Below are 11,869 nucleotides of genomic sequence, written 5' to 3'. Positions count from 1 at the left end.
TTGGGCCACAGGGCCTACGCGCCGCGAACACCGCGCTTCCCATTGGCCAGTTCATCTTGCACCGCCCGCCCTATCCATCCAAGATGGCAGCCAAGCGCGGTGTGAGGTGCCCGCGGCTGTTAATGTGGAGGTTGTGGCAGGCCGGTGGAGCGCCACAAAACCTGGGATTCGGCTTGCGCCTGGAAGTGAGGTCTTATTCCCCGGGCGACGGCCCCTACTCTCGCACGGCGCTCTATGAGCTGCTCGGCGTCCCCTCCACAGCCACACAGGCGCAAATCAAGGCGGCCTACTACCGGCAGTGCCTCCTCTACCATCCGGACCGCAACTCGGGGAGCGCCGAGGCTGCCGAGCGCTTCACGCGCATCTCCCAGGCCTACGTGGTGCTGGGCAGCGCCACCCTGCGCCGCAAGTATGACCGCGGCCTGCTCAGCGACGAGGACCTGCGCGGACCCGGCGTCCGGCCCTCCAGGACGCCCGCCGCCGACGCCGGCCCGCCCCGCGCCCCACCGCCCGCCTCGCGGGCCCACGGCCGTGGTCAGGCCGCGCCGGACGCCAGCCGCACCATGTTCGACTTTGACGCCTTCTACCAGGCGCACTACGGAGAGCAGCTGGAGCGCGAGCGGCGCCAGAGGGCCCGGCGAGAGGCCCTGCGCAGGCAGCAGGAGGAGCGGGCCAAGAAGGGCTTCCGCTGGGACGACACCCGGGACACGGCTTTCGTCTTCCTCCTCCTTGCCATCTTCATCCTCGTGGGCTTTCGGTTTTAACCGGAGAGAGGAGGGCAGGGAGCAGCCGGTCAGCCCCACGAAGATGACCTTTCCCGTCTTCTCGAACCCTTTGCCATTTATAGTCTACCTCTGCTGGGGTCCGAAGGAACTGCTCTCCCTGTCCTTCCCCACCCACCCAGCTTAGCCGCGGACCTGCACATCCCTCCCACTCCGGTCCAGAAAGGGAGGCTTTTCGATGCCCAAGAAAAAGGCCCCAAGATGAAGAGTCCCGAAAGCCCAAGAGTGAAGGGTTTTCTAGAGTCCCTTGGGTGCCTGCTTCCAGAGGTTGACAACTTCTGGAACACTTGCTCTGGCTTTGTTGTAAAGTCCCGAGCAAGCATTGGCTGCTCCTGCCCCACGCTTGTACCGTGGGGCTCCTCTGTAACCTTGAAACGTGCAATGTGACCAATTGTTGGCTACCAAAAGAAAATTTCTGGGGTTGTACGAACCTTGTCTTTCTGTGAGTTCCCCAAGCTACAGGTGAGACCTGATGTAGGGTAAGAATGTGATATGTGGGAACCTTGCCATTCTTCTGTGGTCAGCCCCAGACCCCGCTCCCCGTTCTGTGGGTGGCATGTGGGATTGGGAGAGCAAGGTCATCGAGTACGCAATGGACTTTCCTGTGCCCATACTTATCTAATGGATGACCTTGGAGCAGTTACTCTGTGCACGTGACTGCAGAGGAGCAAATCATTTGCTCTCTTGAGGTCTGTCACACTTTATTATCCATAGTTCTGATGGGCTCAGTGGTTAAAATATGATGCTGGTAGAGTCAGATTTATCCTTGGGACAGTGTACCTGTCACTTGGTCATCCCTTTACCAGCCAACCCCATCGCTAAGTGTGCAACTCATCCCCTCCCAGAAATAGAACAACTAACTGAGAGTTTGAGTCGCCTGAATGTGGCCCAGCCTCCTGTTTAGCTTGCAGTGCTTATCATGCGCCCCATAAGCCAAGTCCTTGCAACACGGCTGCTGCGGCTGTGGGTAATTTGGGGAGTTTGGAGTAGAGAAGACTGCTAGAGGGACAGGAGGCACGTGGTGGAAACTCAGTTTCTTATGGAGAGCTGGCTGAAGCTTTTTTTTTTTTTGTCTCGTTTGTGCTAAGCAGTTGGTCGTCGCTTGGCTGGAACTGTAGTAGTCAGGCTCCCTTAACCCTGTTCTTCGGGTGTGGGTTGGCTGTGAGATTGTAGGTGCTCAAACGTTTATGCACTGAGTGTAAAGCTGTGGGATAGGAAACCTGTGCAAGAGATCTACCACAAGGGTGTGGACCAAAGTCGAGGTTCTAAACAAAATCAGAGGTGCTTTGGTATATTAATACCAATTCCTGCACTTAGTCTTTTGTGTGAAATCCTTGTATAAATTGGGATAAACCCACAGCGATTTGAACTTGGTCGCTTGGAATCCATTCGATTCTCTGGCCTTAGAGACTGCAGGCAAGCTCTTAGTCATTGTCTTTGCAGTGATCATACAGTTCAGGAGTGATGGTTCAGACCTGCTGGCTCAGCAAGCCTGGGCTTGGGGGAGGGGCAAATGTACTTTTAGAAAGAACATTTAATGTTATTATGTTTCATATTTGGAAAACAAGGCGAAAGGTCTGTTCTTTTTTAAATGCAAACTACAGTAAGTGAAGATTAGTAAAACGTACAGAAACTAGTGATTCTCAACCAAGGAGTTGGAGCATAGCAGTGTCCTTGGGGCAAGATTCCGTGAAAGTTTCTATCAAAAGGGGTTGGAGTTCTTTTGGATTTTGTCTGTAAAAGTACTAGTGGTCTGTAATAGCTGGGGACCTTTCTCATGGGCTGCTTGACATAGACCTCTCAAGTTTGTTTTCTCTCAGTGAAGATTGCAGCCACGAACATTCCCTGGGGCACCAGAACATACATGGAGGTAGATAAAAAGTTCCAGAAGCTGGGGCGGGGGTGGGGTGGGGGTGGGGGGGGTCGGCATCCAGACTGTGTGAAACTTCTGGAACGTTTCAGAACATTCCATGCAACTCGAAGCAGGGTAGTCAATAAAGTTTATTAACCATCCAACTGTAAGTCTCTCTTTAGGCCTAGAATTAGGCCCACTCTACTCTTGCAGTGCCATCCTGCCTGCCTCAGGTTTTTTAGGCCAGAGCTGAATTCTGAGAGACCCCATTTCCTTCCTACCCTTCTTAAACTGAGTCTGGGCTCTTGATGGAAGGGGGAGATGTGTGAGAGACTTCATTTCTTTCTTTCTTTTTTTTTTTTTGGAGGAAGATTAGCCCTGAGCTAATATCCACTGCCAATCCTCTTCTTTTTTCTTCAGTGAAACAGATAAGGCAAATGCACTTTAATAAAGTGCTGTCATTCACAAGTATTGTTACCAATCCCTTTTATACTAATATTTATTTGTTTACTTATTTATTTTTACAATGTTTGAACTTTATTGGGACAGTCTTCCTCTTTTTGCTGAGGAAGATTGTTCCTGAACTAACATCTTTGCCCATCTTCCTGTATTTTGTATGTGGGACACCACCACAGCATGGCATGATGTGTGTGTAGGTCTGCACCTGGGATCCAAACCAGTGAACCCTGGGCTGCTGAAGCAGAGCACGTGAACTTAATTGCTATGGCACCAGGTGGCCCCATGTGTGGGAGGCTTTTTGAAGGACTCCCTGACTGGTTCCCGTAGTGTCATCCTGCCCGCCCACCACCCACAATTGTCCTGGGTCGTTCCTCTCTCAGCTTCTTACCTGCCCTGGGGAGAGAGGCTGAATCAGGCCGTGGACATTAGCCCCGGCCTTCGAGGGGCTGATCCCCAATTCCTGAGAATGCGGGAAGGCTCAGACATGCTCAACTTTAGTCCCTTTTCTCCTTTTGGTCACAAACTAAAACAAAACTCCCTAGAAGGTTGGACCTACGATGGAGATGGACAGGAGGGGCCCAGCCTGCCCCAGGCTGTGCTCATTGGGCTGGAAATGGGGGCAAGTACAGTATGAGGCGAGTGAGCAGCATACACAGGTCGTAAATGGGGAGACACAGACAAGACCGGACTCAGAGGTGTACGTGTCTTGGGAATTGTGGTATTGTCTTTGGACTTGGTCAGGACTTTCTTTTATTCCTCTTGAGCCAAACTGCTTTTCCCGCTGTTGCCCTTTCTTTGTTACTGAGTGAAATACAGATTCCAGTTCTGAGGGAGTAGGATTTCTTGCTTCCATCCGAGACTCTGGCATTTCATTCACTGGGTGCACCCTGTCTTCTGTAATGGTCCCAGCATGAGCCACAATGAATAAGGATAGTCTCTCTTAGGCCAGTGGATTGTCCATTTGGTCATTATTGCCTCCTTATGTATATATATGTTGTCCTCATAGCCACAGCTGAGGCTGAGGCACCATGAGTGGAGCCCAAGTGAGTGGCCACCACACTCCCTTTTGGGGAAATGGTGGGGGATGGGGGGAGCAGGAGGTGCTTATTTCTCAGAGCTTTGGGCTTCCTAGAAGGTCACCAGATCTCATGAAGCAATTCTGAGAGGGACAGCTGGTAAGTGGTGGTGTTACTTCAGTCCACTCTTGAATTCAGTGCTCAAGAAAAGTGGGCTCTGTCCTGGCCTTTGCCTCTTCTCAGGTCCCCAGCCTTGTAATGAGGTCACAGGCTGCCACCTGCCTATGAGCAGGATCCTAGAAGGCCCGCCTTACCTGCCCTCAGCCACTTGGCTCTCAGCCCTGGCTTGTAGCTCTGGTGGCCATAGGGTTTGTGCAAGGCAGCTGAGGTTCCTCTGTTAGTGTGTTAGGATGATAGTGAGACCTGGGTCTGCACCTCGTGAACTTGCGTGTACCGAGAACACTCAGCACACTCATCCCCAAGAAGCCAGTGCAGAGGTCATCTTTACCATTTGTCAGGAGGTCATGGTGTCACTCCAGATCTACCTGTCTCACCACTGTCTCTTAGAGCTGTCGGAACCTGGGGTCCTGGGCTCAGTTGGCCCTGCCATTCTGCATCTGCCCTTTTGGCGTTCACATGCTCAGTCCTGGGAAGGGACTGCTGCTTGACAGAAGAAGGCCTTTCAGGAGGGCCAAGAACAGACTGAGATTCGTGGTTCACAGGCCACAACCAGCCCACACACAGTGTTTGGCTGTGGTTGGCATGGTGCCTTAAAATAACTTTAGCCAACATTCAAAACGTGGGAGACTTTGCATAAAAATCTAGATTTCTGACTTCTCTCAAAAAATGAGAAAATGTGTCGCCACTGAGCTCGCTCATACCTGCATTACCAGCTGGAAGAAGCTGCAGCATCTGCCTTTTAGATAGGACATTGCTTCCCAGTTCACTGCACTGCCACTGAGGGGCGAGTGTAAAAGGCCTTGCTCCACACGCTTGCACCATTTTGCTCACAGTAGAGAAGTATCTCTGTACCCCATGTCTATCAAGAGGAAAAACCAAAAAAAGGACCATGCATTTCCGGGAAAATGGGGGAGAGTGTATCTCTGTGGAAAGGGACTGCCTTACGCCTCTGTGACCTTCCTGGCCCCCGCAGGCATTTGAGTCTGCAGATGCCTAGGCTACATCATTGGTTGTTACCGGAGCTCACACTTTATGCAAGGAGGAAGAATGTCAATCTTACTTTCTTTGTGAGACAGGAAGAGTCTTTGAGAAGTCCCCGGCAGTGGCAAGGTCCTAGACAAAGCCAAAGGTCCCTTGGTACAGTAACACCAATTCCTGCACTCAATCTTTTGTGTAAAATCCTTGTATAAATTGGGATAAACCCTCAGCTAGTCCAACTTGGTCTCTTGGAAACCATTGGAATCTCTCTAGCTTTGGAGGTCAGGGGCAAGTTCTTAGTCACAGCTTTGCAGTGACCACACGATTCAGTGGTAAAGATTTGAGCCCACACTGGTTCAGGCCTGCTTAGCTCGGTAAGCCTCGATTGGCAAAAAGGTACATTTAATGTTTAATGTTATGTTTCATATTTGGAAAACAAGGAGGGAAGCTTAGGAAAATGCTAAGAAGCTAGTGATTCCCAAACAAGGAGGTGTACAGAACAGACTTTGTTGAGGGGCAGGAACTCTTTGTTTTTATCAAAAAGGGGTGAGAGTTTTGTTATTTGGGCAATTTTTGGGTTTTGGTGTGTAAAAACACCTGTGGTCTGTAATAGGTGGGACCTTTCTCATGGGTCCCTTGATGTAGTCCCTCAAGTTTGTTCTCTCTCAGAGAGGATTACAGCCAGGAACTTTCCCTGGGGCCCCAGAACCTTGAAACAGAGAATTCTAGAAGTTGTCAGGCAAGAGAGAGCCCGGACTGCCTGGAACCCTCCAGAATATTCCATGTACCTTCAAGCAGGTGGGTTAAATTAACTATCCAACACTAAGGCCTTCCCATGCCCATAACTGGGCCCACTCCACTCCGGTGGTATCTGTACCCACCTGCCTCAGGTGATTTTCATGCTGGAGCTGAGCACTGAGGCCTCACTGCCTACGCCCTCTAACACTGAGTCAGAGCTCAGTGAGGAAAGTGAGGGGTGTGGAATGCCCTTTGAAGGACCCCATCTTCTCCCCTCCCAGGCCTTCCCTTGCTTGAGTCCTTCCTTTCTCTTCTTACCTGCCCTGGGGAGGGGAGGCTGAACTAGGCTCCAATTCACGATAGTGGAGGAAGGCTCAGACACGCCCAGCCTGAGCCCCTTTCCTCCTTTTGGTGACAAACGAAAATCTCCCTAGAAGCATGGACCAGGAATGAGAGGTCAAGGCAAGAAGGGCCCAGCCTATCCCAGGCTGCACTGAGAAGACAGGTCTTCCAGGGCCAGTCTTCTACCGTCTCAGGCAGACACCCTGTGGTTCCAGTGTCCCTCAGCCCCCAGCAGCTCACGTGCTAGCAGTGAAGGGAGTAGGGGAGCCAAGGCCAGTGTGGGGTGGAGATTCTCAAGTGGGCGCTATCCGTGCTCTGACTGCACCCTACTGGGTAAATCCGACTGTCTGGACTCAAACGGGCCAGTCCCTCCAACCATTGCCTAAATCTCTAAAGATCCCATCAAGCAGGCACTCAGGCACTGCTTGCACGTCTTTAGGAATGGGGACCATTGACCTCCAGTGGCAGCCCTGACTTAACGGCCACCCACTGAGCTGAAATCTGGCTCCCTGTGGTTCCCACCCTTTGGTCTCGGCTCTGATGTGAGTCAAGCTCTACAGGACCTCTGCCTCTACCTCTCTAGCCTTTAGAGAGTCAAAGACTAACATTACACACATCTCAAACAGATCCCTCGACTCTTCCTCAGGGGAATTAGTCCCGATCCTCTTTCTTATCGTTTACTCCAACGGTGCTGTTTTGGAGGGGTCCCTCTTACATTGTAAAACTTCAGTGAAAAATAGAGCCAACCCAGTACTTCCTTCTTTCTAGATGGTTGTATCCCTGTTAACAAGGACCAAGATCACGCGAGCTTCAACAGCACTCTGACTTTCCCCTCTTATTTGCAGGATCTTCCATGCCTCCTTGCCAAACTTCATCTCATTAGACTTGACCTAAGCTGATCCAGGGCTTGTTCCCGCTCTCCCAACTTCTTGTCCCACGCTCACTGGCCAAGTTGGCCACCTAGTATTTACCCTAGCTGAAGACAGATCCCTTCAGCCCTGTAGCACCCCCTCTGTCGCTCAGTGGGGTGGTCATTTGGCAGGCCAGAGAAGGAGCAGGTACCATCCTGATTGGGCTTACAGGCAACCCAGGAAAAGAAGGTGCATACAGCTGACACAGCTGGAGAACAGTGATGGAGATGTGCTTCTGGACAGAGGTGCTGGGAAGTTAAGAGTTAGGAAAGACTCCCATGGGTTGGTAATCAGAGAAGCTTCATGGAAGAGGCAGGAGCAGTGCTGGACCCGAAGGACAGCTGGGCTTTGGATGGGCAGAGAGGAAGGGAGGTCATCTCAGGAGGAGGAAGTACAGGAGCTGAGATGTGGAGGCTGCAACAGCAGAGTGGCTGGTGGAGGGAGCAGAGAGGAGGCGGGCAGCAGCATCATCCTCATCATCACATTTATTGACGGCCCCTGGGAGGCGGGGCTGGGGACAGAACATACAAAGACAAGGACCTGCCCTCAAAAAGCTTCCATTCTAAGGAGACAGGGACAGAAAAATACAGAATGGTCTTTCCTGGGGATGGCCCACTCTCACCTGTGCAGGTCAGAAGCCCCTGGCCTACCTTGCCCCAGGGTCTGGAGCATGAGTGGGGCATGTAGTAGCCCCAGGGCCATGGTGACCCTGGCCCCACAGCTGGAGCCTGACCACCTGGCTCCTAGGCGGCGGCCCCAGAACTGGGGGAAAGATAGGCTCAGGACACGATGGAAAACACTCCTGTCGGCCTTGGCATTGTGCGAGCCCAGTGGAATGGTGGGTGCAATAGGCCCCCTAGGCAGGGCCCTTGGGGGAAGCGGGCACCTTCCCAGGCCCCCAAGAGTAAAGTTCTTTCATTGGGGCTGGCCCATCACCAAGAGGCCCCAGCCGGGGAGAAAAAAAGGCAGAGTTTCTTCAGTGCCAGAGGCATGACACCCTGCCCATCCCACCCCGGCCCCCTCACTGGGCATCTTCCAGGTGACCCTCCTCCCCAGTTCAGCCTCCAGGGCCAGGGCCTGCCTGAGGCCAGGGGAGGGGCCTGCCCCTCCCCCCACCCAGGCAATGGGGGAGGAGGAGGAGCCACGCATCAAGTTTGTCTGGGCCCCCCACTGGGGGGCCTTACCCTGGATCCTACCGGTGGGGGGGCTCTGGCTGCGATGGCCGTGGGCTCAGCAGAGGGGCTGGGCCAAGGGGGCACCCGGGGGAGCCCTTCAGTGGGGGCACTGGGCGGGAGTCCAAGGGGGGCAGGCTCCGGGGCACTGCTGGTGGCCCCCGGGAGGCCCCGGTGGGCAGGACGGCTGCAGCGGGGAAGGGTTTGGGGGGATCCGCAGCAGCAGTGGGGACCGGCTGAGCAGACCGCTCCCGGCGCCGCAGCAACTCCTGCAGCTTCTCGGCCTGGGTCCGCCTCAGGTGGGCCAGGGCACGGCCTCGCTGGAAGGCAGGCAGGAAGGCCTCCAAGCTCTGCTCCCCCAGCAGCAGCTGCTCCATCTGCTCCTGGGACAGGAGGAAGGGACAGTTTGGGAGGAGCATGGCCAAGACCTCTCTCCCTCCCACCCTGAATCCCTTCCAATGGCGAGCACCCCACACTGGGGGACAGGGCACCTGAGTTCCAGCCAGGGCTGCCTCTGACTTGCTGAGTGACTGTGGACAAATGTCCTCTACTCTCAAGCCTTTGACTTCCTTACCATTGCCAGACCTTCTGGGTCAGTGATGAGAGGATCAGAGAAGGGGACACACCTGAAATAGACTTGCATGTCTCTCATCAAGGCCATGGCCAGGGCCTCCCTCCCCCACCTCCTTCACTGAGCACTGTGCTCCCACCCCAGCCCTGAGAAGTCTGTCCCAGCTCCTCTGTAGACCCATCCTTCACTGCCCTGAGACATTAACAGGGGAGCCCGGGGTGGGGGCGGTGTCACAGGTGGGGAGAGTGAGTCCTGCAGTCCAGTGCAGACAGCTGGACAGCAATGCAGGGGGCCCTCCTGGGGCCAGGCCCTCAGGCAGGCTTCCTGGGGGAGGCATTCTCAAGCCTGCGTTGTAAGAATAAAGGCAGGGGGATGACGATAGGATGGGTCTCCCTCCCTGTCCCCAGGCCCAGCCACTGCTCCCCTCACCTCAGCCTCCTGCTCAGCTTCTTCCAGCTCAGCCTGCAGCCAGCCCAGTGCGCAGTGGGGGCTCCAGCGATGCATGCTGTCCTCTGAGGGCCACGGAGGGACACAATGAATAGCCCCTGCCCTCAGGGCCTGTCGCCCAGGACAGAGCCCCAGGGCCCAATCCTGACTCAACCTGCCTGTGTTCTGTGCTTCCCTTCCCCTCTGGAGCCTCAGTTTCCTCCTCTGTACAATGCCCACGGGATCAGTTTGTGCACCTCCCGCCAAGGTTCTGTCCCCAGTGCTGGTGCAAAAGAGGAAGCAGGGGCTTTGTCTCCTAGAGCACCCGAGGCCCTTGGGTATCGGGCCCCCTTTTCTCCCACTGCCCAAGGCGCCCCCTCTGGCCTCTCCAACCCAGCTCTGCTCACCGACCGCTCACTTCCCCAACTGAGTTTTCCAGGAGTAGCACCCATCAAACTTGCCCAGGGAATAGGTCTGCCCAAGTCCCACGCTTCAGAGCCTAGCACTTCCCAAGGCCAACCAGTCATATGGCCAACTGACCCCCACCCCAGGCGGTTCTCCCAGCTGTCCCCTCACCCAGTCGCTGCAGCTTGTCTGCGCAGCTCTCGGCCACCTCTCGAAGCTCCTGGTACTTGATGGCCAGGGCAGCCCGGCCCATCTCCAGGCGGGGCCGCAGCGCCAGGTTCTCCTTGGCTAGCGCGTAGTTGGAGGCCAGGCATGCCTCGCGCTCCAGCTGCAGGCCCTGGAACTGCCGGCAGAGAAGAGCCAAGAGGCCCACTCAGGGAGTCTGCCCACGTCTACCTACTGCCACCCTGAGCAACAGTGCCAGGGGCCAAGCCAAAGGCACCCCACCCTTCAGGATGGCGAGCCAACAGGTGGAGAGACTGCACGAGGCCCAGACCAGGCTTTGCCTTGAGCTCCCTCTCTGGGCCTCAGTTTCCTCTTCTACAAAGTGAGCTGAAAATACCTACCTTATAGGGTTATTGTGAGACTGGAGTGAGGAAAACTATGAAGGCCTCTACAAATGTTAGTTAATTTTTAATTTTTCAATTACTCCGTCTGCTCAGGTCCCTGAGGAGTCCCCCTCCCTCCTGTCCTATTTCCCATGCATGGGCAGCTTCCCTCTCATTCCAGGCCTTTGTCTGCTTCCTCCTCAGGTGTTTGTGCTGAAAACACTCCCACCCCTGCTCTTACTCTCCAGAGTGATGTCTCCACCCTGTCCCCACATAGTAACCCCTCAAGCCGCCCTCTCTTCCCTTCACGCCCCCTCCTTCTGCCCTCCAGCGGAATCCCCACACCCCAAGAAATACACGCCCCCTTTTCCTCCCTGATCCCCTAGCACCTGCTCCCAGCTTGCCTTCTCTTGCAGAAAGCAGACCCCCTTCCTTTCTTGCTCTGGAGAACGCTTTCTCCTTGTGTTTCTAGGAGGGTCAAGCCTCCCCTCCCTGCCCCTGGAGAACGCACTACCCTCCATCTGTCCCCTGTAGGATGCACATGCCCCTCCTGTCTGCCGCCCTCCAACAGACACTTTCCCTTTCTGCCCCCCCAGACAACCCGCCTGGGCCTATCTGCTGTGAAATATACAACTTTCTCCTATGGTGGCCTATGGAATACACACCTCAGCTTTCAGTACCCCTCCCCAACGGAGGACACAAAGCCCCCTCCTGCACCCCCAGAATGCGGAGGCCCACCCCAATGGTCCCCCCAGGTGTCAAACAGGCCCCTACTTCTCCCTATGGAAGGCACCTCCCCTTTCTGGCCCTACAGGACGTGGGTGTGCGAGCCAGGGCCCCACACAACACAGCCACCCCGTGTCCCCCGGAACACACCTCCCCGGAGCATCCGCCGTAGGACACGCCTCGCGGCCATCCCGGGGGTGCGCGGGCGCCTCCTTGGGTCTCCCGCGCCCCACCCGCCCCAGGTCTGCTCCGGGCGCCCCCTCCCCCGGGGGCGGCTCCGCGGGGCCCACTCATACGTGCCAGGCTCCCGCGCCCACCGGCGGCCTCGCGGCCCGGGCCGCGCGGCCCTTGGGTCGGTCGGCAGGTCCGGCAGGCCGCGGCCCGTCCCCCGCGCCCCCCGCCCGCGCCCCCCGCGCTACCTTCCTGCTGAGCCGCACGATCCGGTCCAGCTTGGGCTCATCCTGAAGCAGGTCCCGGAGCTGCCCGGTGCTGAGGATCCCAAAGCGCCCCGGGCTGCCGGGCTCCGGCCCCGCCCGCGCCGCCCGGGCCCGGTACATGCCGCCCGCCCGCGCCCCCAGCTCGGCTGCTGGCTCGGCCCGCTCGGCCCGCTCCGCCCCGGCTCCGCTCCGCTCCGCTCCGGCTCCGGGATCCGGCTCCGGCTCCGGCCGCGCGCCGCTCCGCCGCCAGAGGGCGCCCCGCCCGCTCTTAAAGGGGCCGCGGCGCGGGGCTGCGGGTGGGGCGCGGAGGGGCGGGCCGCACCCCT

General features: G+C 56.2%; 2 protein-coding genes across 2 annotated transcripts; one reads left to right on the top strand and one right to left on the bottom strand.

The window, feature by feature from the left end:
• The first annotated feature begins 83 nt into the window (after window positions 1-83).
• On the top strand, window positions 84-2,790 carry DNAJC30 (DnaJ heat shock protein family (Hsp40) member C30). Its single transcript, XM_044746808.2, has one exon. The coding sequence runs from the start codon at window positions 84-86 to the stop codon at window positions 762-764; it is 681 nt and encodes a 226-aa protein (XP_044602743.2). The 3' UTR covers window positions 765-2,790.
• Window positions 2,791-7,728: 4,938 nt separating this feature from the next.
• VPS37D (VPS37D subunit of ESCRT-I) lies at window positions 7,729-11,869 on the bottom strand. Its single transcript, XM_044747397.2, has 4 exons — window positions 11,526-11,869; window positions 10,004-10,175; window positions 9,431-9,513; window positions 7,729-8,813 (listed from the first exon to the last, which is right to left on the bottom strand). Exons 1-4 carry the CDS (start codon window positions 11,661-11,663, stop codon window positions 8,451-8,453), a joined length of 756 nt encoding a protein of 251 aa, XP_044603332.1. The 5' UTR covers window positions 11,664-11,869; the 3' UTR covers window positions 7,729-8,450.

This window comes from Equus asinus, chromosome 14 (assembly GCF_041296235.1).
Source record: "Equus asinus isolate D_3611 breed Donkey chromosome 14, EquAss-T2T_v2, whole genome shotgun sequence".
NCBI lineage: Eukaryota > Metazoa > Chordata > Mammalia > Perissodactyla > Equidae > Equus > Equus asinus.
This window is presented reverse-complemented; position numbering and strand designations above follow the sequence as displayed.

Excerpts from the sequence above, each read along its gene's own strand:
- DNAJC30 (XM_044746808.2), top strand. The coding sequence starts at position 84 with ATGGCAGCCAAGCGCGGTGTGAGGTGCCCGCGGCTGTTAATGTGGAGG.
- VPS37D (XM_044747397.2), bottom strand. The coding sequence starts at position 11,663 with ATGTACCGGGCCCGGGCGGCGCGGGCGGGGCCGGAGCCCGGCAGCCCG. Across the intron at positions 10,176-11,525 it reads TCGTGCGGCTCAGCAGGAAG|TTCCAGGGCCTGCAGCTGGA; the intron begins GTAGCGCGGGGG and ends CTCTGCCGGCAG. Across the intron at positions 8,814-9,430 it reads AAGCTGAGCAGGAGGCTGAG|GAGCAGATGGAGCAGCTGCT; the intron begins GTGAGGGGAGCA and ends CTCCTGTCCCAG.